Genomic DNA, 14,740 nt, shown 5'->3' on the forward strand with positions numbered 1-14,740 from the left:
AGAGGATGTCGGAGGCGCAGTGCGGCTGCGAGGATGGCCACGAATAGCGGGCTATAATTGCAGGCTGGCTTGGCATCACGTGTGTGCCATTCTTAGCACTCGGATCCCAAAGCGGGCAGTGCCAAGCGTCGCCCCAGCGTCGCCCGGTCCCGCAACACTCCAGGCGCTCCCCTCCAAGAACATCCCAAGCTCGTCCCCCGCCAATCAGCGCATCCCCAGCTCCTCCCATCCGGCCGCCCCAGTGCCAAGCTGCCCGCGCATCCGCCTCACGCCCACACACGCCAGCCAGTTGTCGTCGCCCTCCCCCCGCTCTCGGTCCCCGTCGTCCTCTTCTCGGGCGTAGGGAGCCCACCACGGACAGATGTGACTGCGCCGGAGTGATCGAGGCACCAGCGACGGCCGCACGGACAGCAGACTGGCTTGGCCTCCGGGAATTACACGTCTCACTCCAAAAATAGACATATCGGCGCTATATCCGCCTGCCAAGCAACCATATCCCGTCAGCATGCCTAAATTTGGGAGCCATCTGCACGTGAAACGCCCCGTTATCTCCCCTTATCCCACGGTTAACTATATCTCTGATTCTCCCCTCCGTCTCGGCCCCGACAGCCCCGCTCAATGCGGCAGTAGACACGGTACCGCCACACTCGCGCCCATAAGAGCGCACCCGCCAGCGACCCCGCCACTTGCCCGCCGCAATGTCGAATGCAGTACCTTTCCCCTCCAACACCCGTGTGATGTCCTTCTCCGGCCTCAGTGAAGATGTCCTCCATCAAGTCCTCAGTCAGCTACCAGACCCCAAGACGTTTGCCGCCACAATTCGTGCCTCAAAACAACTTTGGAACATCCGCTGCGCCCATCCCAAGTCCATCGCGAGGAGCGTTGCGGAAAACACATGTGGCCATCCGGAGGTGTTACCTGCTGCGTTGAGGCTCGTGCGGAAGGTAATCAAGGGGGACGACGCAGACGATGAAACTGAGCCCGAAGATGAAGTTGAGAACGGCATCGTGATTCCTCAGGAACCCCCAGAAACGGAGATACTAGATATACCAATCACTCGCGAGGAAGCGGACTTGCTGGATAACTACGGCCAGGTGGTCCGTCTGTTGCAAGACGTATACAGTTGGAGGTAGCGCACTCATTATTGCTTAATACTGTGTATAACTGATATCAAAGGACTTCGTAGGCATAAGGATCGCACGTCCGCGACATCTCAGCTTACGCCTGCTGAAGCGTTGCACTTCAAGCGCGGCATGTATCGCTTCTGGCTATATTGCGAATGTTATAGCCCTCCGGAGTACTATGCCGAGGTCAATTCGGACGCTCGTGAAGCAGCGCGAGAGCGGGCTGCAGATGAATTCCTGCGACTGCTGCCCGCCGAACATTTGTTCGAAATGGCTGCTGCGGCTGCCTTCTGCGCCGAGATGTACGAATGGAACCACACCGCCTGGAACTCGACAGATCTCAGCCATTTGCCAGGTGAATGCTCGCACTTCGACCGCCCATCTCTCTATCCTTGTTTCCTAGAGGAACTGACGTGCAATCCTCATAGCGAGCCTCGCCCGGGGTCGTTCATGCCTGGGCCCTCGGTTGATATGGGAAGATTTTGAGAATTTGGGCTGCGATCAGCCTGAGAATGCTGATAACTCGGGTTTCTTCTGGACATCTTTTGAACGGGCTGTAACGCACCTGCAGCTTGGCCAGCAAACTCGAGATGACAGGCTCGCCCACGCGATTGTTAAGGAAGTTGTGGGGACAAATGACAGCTGTAAGCTCGTTTGTCAGACACACTACGTGTAGTGTGTTCAACGCCGCATGCACTTCCACAGGCGACCGCTGTCACGCAGTGCGTGGAACTGATCTCTGGGGATCGACCGGTGAGCACGTTTCCACTCAAGACCACATAGATTTTTTAAAACCGTATATTTGTACCAACCAGATTGGCCCCTCCTTCGCGGATTCATCTCACTCATCGACTTTACCACGTTCCTCCCCGGACGCCTCCCGAAAAATACTACCGAGACGAGACCGCTTCTCAATCGTCTCGGCTCTGAGTTCTGGGTGACTGGCGTACCGCGTGCGAAGGCGGACGAGCTTATCACGAGCGTCATGGAAGAGATCATTGATATGGAGGTGGACGGCGGGGGGATATGGACGAGGGACGGGTGGTACTGTCTCGAGTGCGTGCATGAATTGCTGAAAGAGAGGCTATGGAGGTGGTGGTACGCGAAGAAGAGGGATGGTGAGTTTTTCCTCGAGACTCTAGAATGAGCAGATCATTGATACCCGCGCATTGCTAGATGGGACACCTGAGATGCCCAGTTGCTGGTGCGTCCATTAGACGGTCCCATGTCCTGGTGTAGATCAGCTAATCCTCGCTTTGCCAAGTAGGTATGGTTACAATTGTCGGACGATGATACATAGGCAGGCGCACGCTGCAAAGCTGAACGTGAGTAGTCCGTGTCTGTACTGTCCTGGACCCCCAGTTGACGGAGGAATTGGTCCTACTACCAGCATCTTTGCGTACCGACTCGTGGCGACCCTTGATCGCTGCATTTGCAAGCACAATGAAGCAGACGCGGTTATTTTTGTGTCATTTCTTCGAGACTGGCTTTTGAAATGGACACAACTGTACTCAACTATGTATTTGTATCTACTCCACCATAGTAAGCGCTACCTCAGTGCTTGTACACAGTACATCGTCGAAGTTGCTTTTTCCGTTACTGTGTCAATTTCCATGGCTTTCACTCACTCAATGCCACATGTGACTGGCAGGCGTCCATGGCTCGAGTATCCTAGGTCCCAGTGTTCGTACATTTCGCCAGTACCTGGTATTTCTCGGTAGGTTCTTCGCGCGAGCCGTGCCAGTGCCACGTTGTACGTTCTGAACAAGTATCAGACAGCTGTCCAAATCAGTTACAGTGGTAGTTTGGAGTGTGATAATGATATTAAACCCGGCATACCACTGGCATGCATTGCACGTATCCTGGCCAGTACTCAGTGTCAAACTCCTTCAGTGCAGCATGGCGGGTGGTCCTCCGTTTGGCATGACTGACACGCGTCAAATGTGGTTATTCGAGGCGGACCAACTGATGCCAGTGAACAATCAAGGCTTCTCTATTTCCCGAGGCGGACAAGCAGGAATCCACTGAGCTCAGTACTTGCTTGCCTCGGACGAGCTACGAGCGCTCATGACAGGCTGTGGCTGAAGCGATCGTGCGCCACACGCGCGCAGAGCAGAAGCAGCCAGTCTCCTAATTCAGCGCACGATGCTGCCACGGTCTACGCTGCACATAACTTCGCCAACGACGCTGCGGTCGTTGCTTGTCGCTCGCTACACCTAGGCTTGCTACAGCTCGAGAGGCTACTGTCTCTTTCAGGAGGGCGGAACATGATCCACGCGGTGCTCATATGTTCGCTTCTGCATTCTCGCGCTCTCGCCCCTACTCACCATCCGCTCTAGTCAACACTTCAGGTGTGCCGCGCCTGACCAAATTCTACTCTTCACTGCACCGCTCGTCGCAGACCCTCGTGCATAAGATCTTTTCCCTCGTATCCACGCGTGCACCAGGCCTCTGCAACTTCCTAGACGCGCCAGAACTGGAGAGCTTCCTGACGGCACAGGATGCGGACGGCGAGAAACTAAGGGTGGTGTATCGGCACTATGCAACCCTCTACTTCGTCTTCGTCGTGGATAGTGCGGAGAGCGAGCTGGGGATCTTGGATCTCATCCAGGTACGCAGTGTCGTAACGCGTTGGATGTACGTACATGCGCTGAGAACGTTACAGGTGTTCGTGGAGTCTCTAGACCGCAGTTTTGAGAACGTATGCGAGCTTGACCTCGTCTTCCACTTCGACGAGGTGTGTCTGTCTTCTAGCGTCTTGTACCCTCGGCCTTACGCTAGCCAGGTCCACCAAATCCTTTCTGAGGTTATCCAGGGTGGTATAGTGCTCGAGACGAACGTAGAAGAAATTGATCACCAAGGTAGACGTGCTTCTCGTGCAGTGAAGCATCGCGCATATAACCTCCGATGTGTTTCTTCCAGTCCAACGAGCGGCAAAAGCACGGAAGGAATCGTTCGCTTCTGCTAACCCGTTATCATTAGGAACTGGCGTTGCCGGTGGGGGCTCAAGAGGCAGTGGTTTGCCTAGTCTTGGTTGGTTGACAGAGAAGCTGGCGGGAGTAGGTACGAAGTAGGCCCCGTTCAGGATGCACCCTATCCGAAGCTATGATGTACTAGTACAGGGGATCTGCATGAGACGTATGTCCATGTCATTGACCGTATGACCGACGAACACAACAATGTATTTCGAAGTGCGTGCCACGACTCGTTATCAAACATGATTACGACCCAGTGGCCTCCAATGGCGTTCTTGTCACATACCGACTAGAACACGATGTCTCGCTCGCTCACCTCCGACAGGACGAGGAACAGACTCCTGCTGGAGACTCGCGGTGTAGTCGACGATCCTACTCTAGGGGACTCAATATTCGGAGGCACCGTGTGAGAACTCGCAACGGAGTCTAGTCGATACGACTGGACTGAAAACGGTCCGAGCCGTGTCATGAGGTACTGCTCGAGGTAGCGGTTCCTGACAACAGAAACCCGTCAATTGCTGACCCTTGGTGCGCATGTCGACTTACGTCGTTTCTTCTTCTTTCCTGCTCCCGGTTGTCCCTTCGTGGGCTCCCTCTCCAACGGCGACCCTGCTCTCTTGGTGCCGATCGGTGTCGCCACTCTCGTTGCGGGCGCCGGGGTGGCCGCGGCACTCCTTGCGCCAGGCGTGGGACCAGTTCCGGCACCCGGTGTTTGACTCTCAAGTGCAGCCGGAGTACTCTCAGGAGGTACGGCAGCAGGCAGTGAGAATGACTCTGTCGCGTGTAGTGCTGTCGTCCGTATGGCATTGACGAGAAGCATGTTGTTCTGCTGCCGAGGGTTCGCTGAGGGCTTGAGGCGCTTGGATTGAGATGAAGAGGGCCCCCCCTCTTGCGATTGCGGCTCCGTGCCCTGCGTGGCAGCACGCTCATCATTGCTTTCTGCTGCCCGTTTCAAGGGGTCGGACGATTCGACGATCGGCCACACGAATCCGGTCCGAGGGGTGTAGCTCGGTCTGCGAGAGCGGAGGATATCAAGCGAGGTTTGCAGAGCTTGTAGTGAGGTGAGCTATATAATCTGTCAGTTCATGAAAGCAGGGTCGGCAACGGTCCCACGAACAAGGCGATTGGAGACTAGAGTATAGACATCCGGAGACTGATAGATTCGATTGTTCATGATGAAGTAGGCTACCAGCGGTCGCACTGACATACATGATAATCAGTGGAATGCGCACAAGTAGCAGGGGCATCAAGGTTACCTTCATTCGGCGACAGACGTTCGCGTTTATGAATGATGAAAAGGCCAGGTGGTTGGGAATGCACCACAGCAAATTCTATGCCCGTGAATCGCCTGTACAGGAGAGTCAGCATATGAAAGGGTTTCTTGTGAAATTCAGACCTACCGTAACTCCTCTGCTTCATTCTCCAGAGGGACGCCGGTATGCATCGTCTGCATGCGCAACACCTGATTATTGCTCTGCTTGTCATAGAACATTGATGTGGCGAAGTAATCGAACACATTCTCGTTTGTGAGAGGGCCATTCGCCTATATGAATGAAATGCATGTTGCAGTCAGTGAAACGAGAGAGCGAATGAACATCGGTAGACAGTCTGGTACCTGAATCCACTCATGCCAGATGAAGAACCTGTGGCTGTAGTCGTCAGGCGGATGCAAGTCGTTGAGTTCCATTCTCGTTGTCAATGCGCGCTATAATACTAGCCGTAGATGTCGTTCGTGTCGTCTCAGACCATTGAAAGAGCTAAGTTTGAGCCCGTGCGTCGGGTGGGCCAAGATCGGAAGTGCGGAGGACTCCCCGCGAGTTCCAGCAGTGGCTGAATCTGGCCGCAGTGGCACGACCGGTGGCCACACTGACCGTGAGACGCTGGTCATAACATGCAAGTGCCGCCGAAATATTAACGCCCGCCTAGCTCAATCGGATAGAGCGTCAGACTCTTATGTTCTTGTGTGCAAAGCGGGTGCATCTGAAGGCTGCGAGTTCGACCCTCGCGGTGGGCTACTGGTATTTTTTATTATTACTCCGGCTGAACAATGGCATTGGAACGCACTGCGCGGGTATCTCATCATAGACACCTTACTGATAGTATAACCACCGTCCGTGTCAATGTAGTCATTCCGGATGGATGGCGGTGTCTGAGATCCCCGCACCCTGTACGAATACAACGACTCTTACGCGGAGCATTTGTCGAGGGCTCACTGGCAGTACTACTGGGTTGAATGTTTGAACTCCGAGGGGTTAGAGCGTTATGCTTGCTACGACGCACGACATTATCTATTAATCAGAATACCGGCAGTCAGCGCGAGATAAGATACATATCATAAATTCCCCGTTGTTATCGAGTTCGTAACTTGCTACTTGCACTAGTTGTAGACTCGGAGCACGGTCGATTTGTCTCCAGGCCAACATCAGCGATGTCGCATGCTTCAAGTACTAACAGACGGCCAGTGTCGACCCTACCATTAGTTACTCTACACGTAAGGATGCGCTGGTGCACTTACTGTGTTCGGCCCTAAAAACCGGGGTCAATGTGCAATGCTACCCGCCATGTCTCCACCTTCTCATTTTAAATACGAAGTGATCCAATTCGCCAGGTATCAGTGATGATACAAAGGACACAGATGTATGACAAATCTGCCGGTTTGGGTCCTACTTGTTGGCTTGTCCGGTGCACATAAACATTTGTAGACGGACAACGGATTGATGAGGCGAGACCTCCATACTTCCATAATAATGCTGTGGAGCGTCTTGACCTGCGCAACGGCCTGACGGATTGACTGTTGCTCGCTAGAAACGGTTGCGAATGGAACACAGACCTGGTTGGAACTATCAGTCGGTCGAACCATATTACAACGAACACGTCCACTGACCAGTCAACGTTCCAACGGTCATTCCAAGAGCAGGCCAGTCAGGCGTGAACTCGAGATCGAGTATGGCACTGGGACCTTCACGCCAGACGACCATCAGCAGCGGCTCGAACGGGAGGGCCCGACGGGTGACACAAGGCCGCATGCCATAAACCGTGATGTTCTCCACCTCCCGTGGAACGTTTCTATTGGGGCCGTATTGCAACGGGGAAACAAGGGCGGCGGCCAGACGCGGCTGCGTGTATTCGGCGCGACTCGCGGGGCTGTGCACACGAGTATACAGCATGGGGGCGCATGAAGACATTTGTCTCAACCAAATTAGAGTGGCTATTGCCGGCGCGCGCACAGCCGTTGGGCCGTCCGTTCTATAGCCCAGAGCTGCCTGCATCTAAGTCAGTATGATAAGAAAATTTACAAGCACATACTCCGGTCCGTTTCCTTGCTCCTGCTTGCATGCGATATGTCACTTGGGTGCAACACTACAGGGAGGAGCCCGTCAGGCTACTCGTCACAACAGCATGTACTGACCTCGTACGCAAAAGCTACTGTAGCCAAGACATGTGAGCCTATCCACCCGCAGTAGTAGCAATACCACGTCGATCTGCGTAGCCACAGCCTGTTCCTCTGGGGCGACATACGTATTATTTGAGAATTGGCGATAGCAGGTGCAGCTTCCTGCGACAAAACAGCTGAATGAAGACATATTCAGAGTAGACCAGCAAAGTCTCGATCTACGAGAAATGGTATTGATGGAGCGCTAGCGGTGTTGATGTCGACAACAATGAAGTTATCGTTGGGAGCATCGCGGATCTGTCAAGTGCCTCAGTAGATTTGATACAAACGGAGACGCTCACTTTGACCGAAGGCTATGTAGCTTCGACGCTCGCGCACGATGCCATTGGCTTACTGTACATATGACTCGAGAGAGACGTAGCCGGCTCCGCCCTTGACAGCTCCTCCGACGGGAAACCGCAAGATTCGCTGTGCTTCCTGGGGTAGGCGAGTAAGCCTACCCAATGTCTGACCCGGCGAAACGAGCCAAGAGACGCACCTCGAGCTGCTGGGAGATTTTGGCAACGACAGTCCTCATCATCAACGTATATACGCACCGAGTAGATGGGCCGCCTCGAGTCACATCCCAAGAATTGCCGAAGCACCGGACGTAGACACTTGGAATGAGACATAGCAGGAGTGCGCTGCGCGGCCTTGCGTGGATCATCCGTCCTCGAGGATTTGCACCGCAGCGCACTAGTCGTACTACATGCCCGCAGTCGTTCTTCGAACATGCTTCTACAGATGGGCCCGGACGCCCCACCACATTTTGCACATATACTGTCGAACTTTCCAGCAGAGCCGACCGAATGTAGTGGACAGTGCAATAGTATCTGTAACACGCTCCGAAATTCTGAGCGACAAATTATGGACAAGAGTACAGACAAGGATTCGTGTGGTCCGCCCTGTATCCACCCACGTCCGACAACATCAGGAATCCACCGCTAAGTCACCGAACTTCACGCACATTGGCATGGTGACTGGCAAAGAAGCATACCTCGTCCGACCCCGTCTGCGGCATCACGGTTGGCCTCAAGCTCAAGCAGCGATGTTGGCCCAGTGCGCCCGGGGTATGTCATTTGAAATGGGGACCCTGGGGAACAAGAAGCCTCCATTGTTTGGAGAGAAGGTTGTGGTTACGGAACAGAGGCTCGGGGTCATGGTACCACCAGCGTGGTGATGCATGCTGTCAAGGACATGGTGACAAGAGGAAGAGACTTACGAGGTCCATGCTTCTCTGAGGAGCATGATATCTGCCCTCCGTGATCTCACGGAGGCGTAACCTCACCGGCAGCTCTTGTGCACGGATAACGGCGGAGGCAGCGGGGCTTGTCTTCGGGAGCCGGGTCATTTACGAGACTGTCTGCTTATGCAGGGGATGCCGAGTACGGTCGTTGACGCGTTCACTGTCCTGTCATCGGCGCGCGGCGCCGCACGGAGTAGTTGCCCGTTCAGCCTCTGTCGTGAAAGTATCGGGCTGTGTCTGTATACGACATACGCATCGGGTTGACCATATTTGAAGAGACGAACCGTTTGCTCTGGGTAGATGGACTCGGTGCAACACAGCATGCACCGGGCCAAAAATAGCGCGCCTGTCGTTGATCGACCGCGTTAGGTGGTTCGTGGGTTCGTGCGCGACGCCCTGTCCCGTCGCAATGTCACTATTTGTGGCTAGCCTGCTGGCGAGCGGACGTTGTGAGACGTGAAGCGTTCCACGTATGCATCTACGTATACCTCGGGGTGAGTCACGGCACGCAGACGGTGCTGCTAGGAGCTGTGGTTGACAGTTGATGGGATCAGGACATGTCGGTGACGCATCCCATCTGCTGACGGGGTGATGCTGACATGGCCGGGTGCGGGCGTGTGTCGGCTAGAGTCAGAGGCCTCGGGGCTGCGGATGGCACGGGGGACGGCGCAGCGCTGGACGTCGTCGATGCGCCGAGGTCGAGCAGGGATCGCGGCAGCAGCGCCGGCGGGCGGCTCAGTGGTGGCTAGCGGGTACGGTGTCCGTGAGAGGGACAAGGCACCTGCCGCATATGGCAGGGTGCAGCGCCCCGGGGACGAGAGGCCGGTGACAAGGGGTGGGAGTCTGCGGCATGGTACGTGTCCTGCCGCCCTGTTGCGCAGCACCCTTTTCTCTCTCTTCCACGACATATCCTCCCGCCTCATCTCTCTTTCAACCAGCACCTCCCAGAGTACATAACGCCTCCGCAGCTGCACCACCATGTCCGACACACCCTTTGCTCAGTACTACGCCTCAGCTGCGCCGCTGCAATACAGCGCATCCGCTAAGGGCCAACAGGAGGACACTGCTGCCTACGGTATCGACGAGGTCGATTACTCCAAGCAAAACTTCGACTTCTTCCACTTCGGCCCTGGGGCCACGGGCATCGTCGCGCCACACCCAGACCAATTCGAGTCCGAGCTCGATTCGTCGCTCGCTGCATTCGACACCGAGCTCAATCTCCTCCCCGTAGAGACGACTGGGGATATCTTCTCCTTCCTCCGCGCCGACACCCCGACCTGCGGCCCCCCTTCGACCTTCACCGTCTCTTCCGAGTCGGTGTCAGGTTATGACTCGAGTTACGCCGACTCTCTCTCAGCCTACAGTTTTAACGCGCAGTCGCCCACACCCAACTACGCAGCGAGCAACTACTCCTACACCCAGGAACTCGACATGGACTTCAAGCGCATGGCCCTCCCCGGCGCGACAGCTCCGGCTCACACTGCGGCTCAAGATGAGCGCAAGTTCACGAGCGTCTCACCGAGCACGAGCATCCGCAGCTCGCCCAAGAACATGTCCACCATCGCGCGCTACTCCCCGCAGAACTTCCCCCCGCGCGGGAGCTTCTCGGATTACGAGCCCGCTCATCCGCAGCATGCCCGCATGGCCAGCTCTGCGGCTTCGGACTACTACCCGCAAGCGCAGGTCAGCAAGGCGTTTAACTACGGAGGCGTGTCCCAGCAGACCGTATCCCCGTCCAACGTCTCGCCTACTGTGCCCGGTGTGCCTTCCATCCCGATGCTCAACAGTGCCACCATGGCGAGGAAGATGGAAGAGATGCCGCAGGATGCCAAGAAGAAGTATCAGTGCCCATCGTGTCCTCGAGGTATGCATTACATCATATATTGGTCGTGGCGCGTGTTGACCGTATCGTTGTAGCCTTTGCCCGAGCCTACAACCTCAAGACACACATCCAGACGCACGATCCCAACCGTGCTAAGCCTTACATCTGCCACCACAAATCGTGTGGCAGGTCGTTCAGTCGCAAACACGACCTCACACGCCACCTTGTCTCCATCCACCGCTCGGATGCTATGCCCACTTCGTCTTCGTCCATCGGCGTTGGCAAGGGTCCCCGAGGGTGGTGCGACAGCTGTGGCAAGGGCTGGGTCGGCAAGGACAAGGGCTGCGACTGTGACGAGAAGTAAATGATCGCTGTTCGCCATGCTGCTCCTCCCCCTATGGTTTGCGTACGTTGCCTTTCATCCATCCACCCAACCGAAGTACTCATGCAGTGCTCGGCTCACAGCTTCGAGCAACACTCACGTCCGTCCGAATGGTGTTGAGCATGTCGTCGGTCTATATCGTGCTCCTTCTGGACCGACGTGCTCTACACCGTGACGACGTTATACATGTGTCGGTTGGTGTTGTGCCTATGTCCCCTTCCGTCCATGTTCCCTCCTATGACCTCTTACCTTCTCGTCTGCGTTGTTGCGTGCGACGTACTGGTTGTGGATGAAGGTTTTCGTATGTCGTGGTATCTGTCTCAATGAATGGCCTAGACTACTGCTCGGCCGTAATGTTGACGATCGTTTCTCGTTTCTCCTCCGAAATGCCTGTATCTATGTATGTGCCGGCTCCGCTGGCCTCGACCTGTTGACTATTTCTATACGTTTCTACTTTTTGCATGCCGAACCGTTTTGCCGTCCACCTCGTCGTCATGAATGCATCACTCGCAGAGGCTGAGCGCTGAGCTGTGGGCAGGGCTGCTGAGTGGATGCGCGTGCGCCGACTGGCTCCCCGCCGTCGCCCGTTTGCCCAAACAGGCAAGTCGTGCGTCAACAGTGACGTTTGCGCCAACGCCGGCGGCCAGCTTGTCCTCCACCTCCACCTCTGACAAACAGCTAGCCATGGTCACGACCACTGTTCTTTCTCCTCGCCGCCCATACCCATATAATCCCGCCCCCTCTGATCAGGAGCTCCAATTACCCCCTCCTCCGCCATGGCCAGTGCAATCTCTGGTGCTGCAAAGCAGATATTCACCTCCGTCGCCGACACCGCAAAGGTCGCTGACCTCCAGAGGGACTCCATTGACCCTAGCGACAAGACAAATAAGGGCCTCACCACTGACTCTGGAACTTATGTCTCTGACACAGACAATTGGTGAGCGTACCTTCCCGCGTCTCGGTCTGACGCGCTTGTGGCTGAGACACACGCGCAGGCTGAAAGCCCAGGATGGCACCCATGTGGGACCCTCGCTCCTCGAGGACCAGATCGCGCGCGAGAAGATCCACCGCTTCGATCATGAACGTATCCCGGAGCGTGTCGTGCACGCACGAGGCACTGGTGCGCACGGCTACTTCAAGGTCTACGACGACCGGGCCAAGAAGTACACCACCGCCGGTGTGCTCACCGACCCGTCTCGTACGACGCCGACCTTCGCCCGCTTCTCGACTGTCCAAGGCTCGCGTGGGTCTGCGGTAAGTCATGCTAGGTGACGCATACAATCGCTTGCCCACCACTAACATGACATCACAGGACACTGTCCGCGACGTCCGCGGCTTTGCCATCAAGTTCTATACGCAGGAGGGTATCTGGGACATTGTCGGCAACAACATTCCCGTCTTCTTCATTCAGGATGCTATCAAGTTCCCTGACTTCGTCCACGCCGTCAAGCCCGAGCCTCACAACGAGGTGCCCCAGGGTCAGAGCGCCCACAACAACTTCTGGGACTTTGTCGGTCTCCAACCTGAATGTATGTTGTTTGCATATTCCTGCCTATTATGTTCTCTAACGCCATTCGTACAGCCGCTCACATGGTGATGTGGGCCATGTCCGACCGTGGTATCCCTAGGTCGTTCCGGATGATGCAGGGCTTCGGTGTTAACACCTACACACTCGTCAACGATAAAGGCGAGAAGTTCTTCGTCAAATTCCACTGGATCCCGGAGCTTGGTGTCCACAGTTTCGTCTGGGACGAGGCTTTGAAGATCTGTGGCCAGGATCCCGGTGCGTCTTATGTCTCAACACATGCGCGCGTTCCTGACGGCCGTTTGCTCAGACTTCCACCGCAAGGACCTTGAGGAGGCCATCCACTCTGGCGCCTACCCCACGTGGAAGTTTGGTATCCAGGTCATCCCTGAGGCAAACGAGCATGACTTTGACTTCGATATCCTCGACGCTACCAAGGTGTGGCCTGAGGAGCTCGTCCCTCTGGAGATCCTCGGCGAGATGGTCCTCAACAAGACGGTCGATGAGTTCTTCCCCGAGACTGAGCAGGTCGCTTTCTGCACAGCGCACGTCGTTCCGGGCATTGGCTTCTCGGATGATCCTCTTCTCCAGGGCCGCAACTTCTCGTACTTTGACACGCAGATCACCCGTCTGGGCGTGAACTGGGAGGAACTGCCGATCAACCGGCCTGTGTGCCCCGTACTCAATCACAACCGCGACGGTGCTATGCGCCACAAGATCACGAAGGGGCAGGTCAACTACTGGCCCAATCGCCTCGGTGTCGGCGCTCCTGTGCCAACGAATCAGGGTGGCTACGCAGAGTAAGCATTCAGCGCCATTCGCTCTAGCCATGTCGTTGACGTTATATCCAGCATCGCGACCAAGGTTCAGGGCATCAAGCAGCGTGTTCGTGCTCCGAAGTTCCAGGAGCATTTCAACCAGGCACAGCTGTTCTACAACTCGCTTGCTCCCCACGAGAAGCAACACCTCATCAACGCTATGTCGTTCGAGCTCTCACACTGTGATGACCCGATCGTATTTGAGACCTACACGAAACTGGCCGCCAACATCGACTTCGAGCTTGCCAAGCAAGTTGCCATCAACGTCGGCGGCATTGTTCCCGAGAAGCCTGCGCGCCCCAACCATGGCAAGGCGACCGCGACCCTCAGCCAGCTTTACTACGCTCCGAAGGAGCCGACGATCGCTTCGCGCCGCATTGCCATCCTCGTCGCAGACGGTTTCAACCTTGCTGAAGTCGAGGCGTTGCGCGCAGCGTTCAAGCTCGGACAGGCAACGACGTTCGTCATTGGTCCGCGCCGTGGGTGGGTCTACTCAGCAGGCCAGATCGCTGGCAAGGGCACTGGTGTCTGGGCGGACCACCACTACGAGGGTCAGCGGAGCACGCTCTTTGACGCGTTTATCATCCCTAGCGGTGCTGAGCATGCGCAGAAGCTTGCTCAGAATGGACGCTGCATCCACTGGGTGCGCGAGGCATTTGGTCACCTGAAGCCTATCGGCGCTATTGGCGAGGGTGAGCCTTTTCAGCGATTTCGTGGGACAGCTGTGACTGATCCTTTCCATAGGTGTCGCATTCCTCCACGAAGCTGTGCAGCTTCCGGGTGTGTCGCTCATGTCTGATCTGTCGAGCGACTCGGTGGTGAACTCGTATGACGTCGTCACTGCCGGCAAGTACGACTCGGGCACAGTCGCTGCGGACACGCTCAAGATTGCGCAGGGCGAGAAGGGCTTCGTGTCCAACTTTGCCTATGCGGTCAGCAAGCATCGCTGCTGGGACCGCGAGTCAGACGGTCTGGCGGCGAAGGTCGCGTTCTAAAATTTGTCGCCGTGATGAGCCTAGCACAGTACTTGGGGCGCCGGCGAGACGAAAGACGGCAGTGGCAAAAGTAATGTGTACGATTTACGAGCAAAGGACACTGTAGCATCTACCATTGTATGTACAAAATCTCGGCCATATGTATCATGCACGATGTACCTTAGTGACATAGTACGTTTCTTGCTCATACTGTTTGTGCATCATCTTCCCCCCAACCACTGAGTAAACCAGGATTGATGAGGGCATGCATTTTGGCGCATGAAGTCACTGCCCGCCTAGCTCAATCGGATAGAGCGTCAGACTCTTATTTGACAATCGTGGTTGACACTCACCTAAGGCGGGAATCTGAAGGCTGCGAGTTCGACCCTCGCGGTGGGCTAGCCGTTTTGTTTTGCTACACTTTGGCATCATGGCACCCTT

The 14,740-nt window shown here is 55.7% G+C and overlaps 6 protein-coding genes and 2 non-coding genes across 8 annotated transcripts; 6 read left to right on the plus strand and 2 right to left on the minus strand.

Moving 5' to 3' along the window:
• Nucleotides 1-577: 577 nt before the first annotated feature.
• On the plus strand, nucleotides 578-2,874 carry C8Q71DRAFT_763572 (uncharacterized protein). Its single transcript, XM_047924007.1, has 8 exons — nucleotides 578-1,129; nucleotides 1,187-1,479; nucleotides 1,553-1,768; nucleotides 1,830-1,877; nucleotides 1,940-2,242; nucleotides 2,301-2,328; nucleotides 2,392-2,449; nucleotides 2,515-2,874. Exons 1-8 carry the CDS (start codon nucleotides 699-701, stop codon nucleotides 2,545-2,547), a joined length of 1,410 nt encoding a protein of 469 aa, XP_047778195.1. The 5' UTR covers nucleotides 578-698; the 3' UTR covers nucleotides 2,548-2,874.
• Nucleotides 2,875-3,140: 266 nt separating this feature from the next.
• Nucleotides 3,141-4,593, plus strand: C8Q71DRAFT_763573 (Adaptor protein complex sigma subunit). Its single transcript, XM_047924008.1, has 6 exons — nucleotides 3,141-3,413; nucleotides 3,464-3,735; nucleotides 3,790-3,861; nucleotides 3,910-3,985; nucleotides 4,047-4,187; nucleotides 4,242-4,593. Exons 1-6 carry the CDS (start codon nucleotides 3,392-3,394, stop codon nucleotides 4,286-4,288), a joined length of 630 nt encoding a protein of 209 aa, XP_047778196.1. The 5' UTR covers nucleotides 3,141-3,391; the 3' UTR covers nucleotides 4,289-4,593.
• Nucleotides 4,120-5,786, minus strand: C8Q71DRAFT_870089 (MED6-domain-containing protein; the record flags this gene model as incomplete). Its single annotated transcript, XM_047928322.1, has 5 exons — nucleotides 4,120-5,165; nucleotides 5,217-5,299; nucleotides 5,356-5,447; nucleotides 5,500-5,642; nucleotides 5,715-5,786. The coding sequence occupies 5 exons, from the start codon at nucleotides 5,784-5,786 to the stop codon at nucleotides 4,611-4,613; spliced, it is 945 nt and encodes a 314-aa protein (XP_047778197.1). The 3' UTR covers nucleotides 4,120-4,610.
• Nucleotides 5,787-6,015: 229 nt separating this feature from the next.
• Nucleotides 6,016-6,113, plus strand: C8Q71DRAFT_t81. The gene has a single exon. It is a non-coding gene; the product is annotated as a tRNA-Lys (tRNA).
• Nucleotides 6,114-6,402: 289 nt separating this feature from the next.
• On the minus strand, nucleotides 6,403-7,737 carry C8Q71DRAFT_763582 (uncharacterized protein). Its single transcript, XM_047924009.1, has 5 exons — nucleotides 7,516-7,737; nucleotides 7,406-7,459; nucleotides 6,984-7,362; nucleotides 6,615-6,929; nucleotides 6,403-6,546 (listed from the first exon to the last, which is right to left on the minus strand). Exons 1-4 carry the CDS (start codon nucleotides 7,681-7,683, stop codon nucleotides 6,901-6,903), a joined length of 630 nt encoding a protein of 209 aa, XP_047778198.1. The 5' UTR covers nucleotides 7,684-7,737; the 3' UTR covers nucleotides 6,403-6,546; nucleotides 6,615-6,900.
• Nucleotides 7,738-9,756: 2,019 nt separating this feature from the next.
• Nucleotides 9,757-10,964, plus strand: C8Q71DRAFT_724402 (uncharacterized protein; the record flags this gene model as incomplete). The annotated part of the gene is made up of 2 exons (XM_047921633.1): nucleotides 9,757-10,642; nucleotides 10,696-10,964. 2 exons carry the CDS (start codon nucleotides 9,757-9,759, stop codon nucleotides 10,962-10,964), a joined length of 1,155 nt encoding a protein of 384 aa, XP_047778199.1.
• A 679-nt stretch (nucleotides 10,965-11,643) lies between these two features.
• Nucleotides 11,644-14,588, plus strand: C8Q71DRAFT_98093 (catalase). The gene is made up of 7 exons (XM_047929234.1): nucleotides 11,644-11,919; nucleotides 11,978-12,236; nucleotides 12,295-12,511; nucleotides 12,565-12,765; nucleotides 12,818-13,307; nucleotides 13,359-14,017; nucleotides 14,070-14,588. Exons 1-7 carry the CDS (start codon nucleotides 11,759-11,761, stop codon nucleotides 14,318-14,320), a joined length of 2,238 nt encoding a protein of 745 aa, XP_047778200.1. The 5' UTR covers nucleotides 11,644-11,758; the 3' UTR covers nucleotides 14,321-14,588.
• A 1-nt stretch (nucleotide 14,589) lies between these two features.
• On the plus strand, nucleotides 14,590-14,699 carry C8Q71DRAFT_t82. The gene has a single exon. It is a non-coding gene; the product is annotated as a tRNA-Lys (tRNA).
• Nucleotides 14,700-14,740: the final 41 nt, after the last annotated feature.

The sequence above is a fragment of the Rhodofomes roseus genome (genome assembly GCF_022264815.1).
Source record: "Rhodofomes roseus strain CIRM-BRFM 1785 chromosome Unknown C8Q71scaffold_12, whole genome shotgun sequence".
Taxonomy (NCBI): domain Eukaryota; kingdom Fungi; phylum Basidiomycota; class Agaricomycetes; order Polyporales; family Fomitopsidaceae; genus Rhodofomes; species Rhodofomes roseus.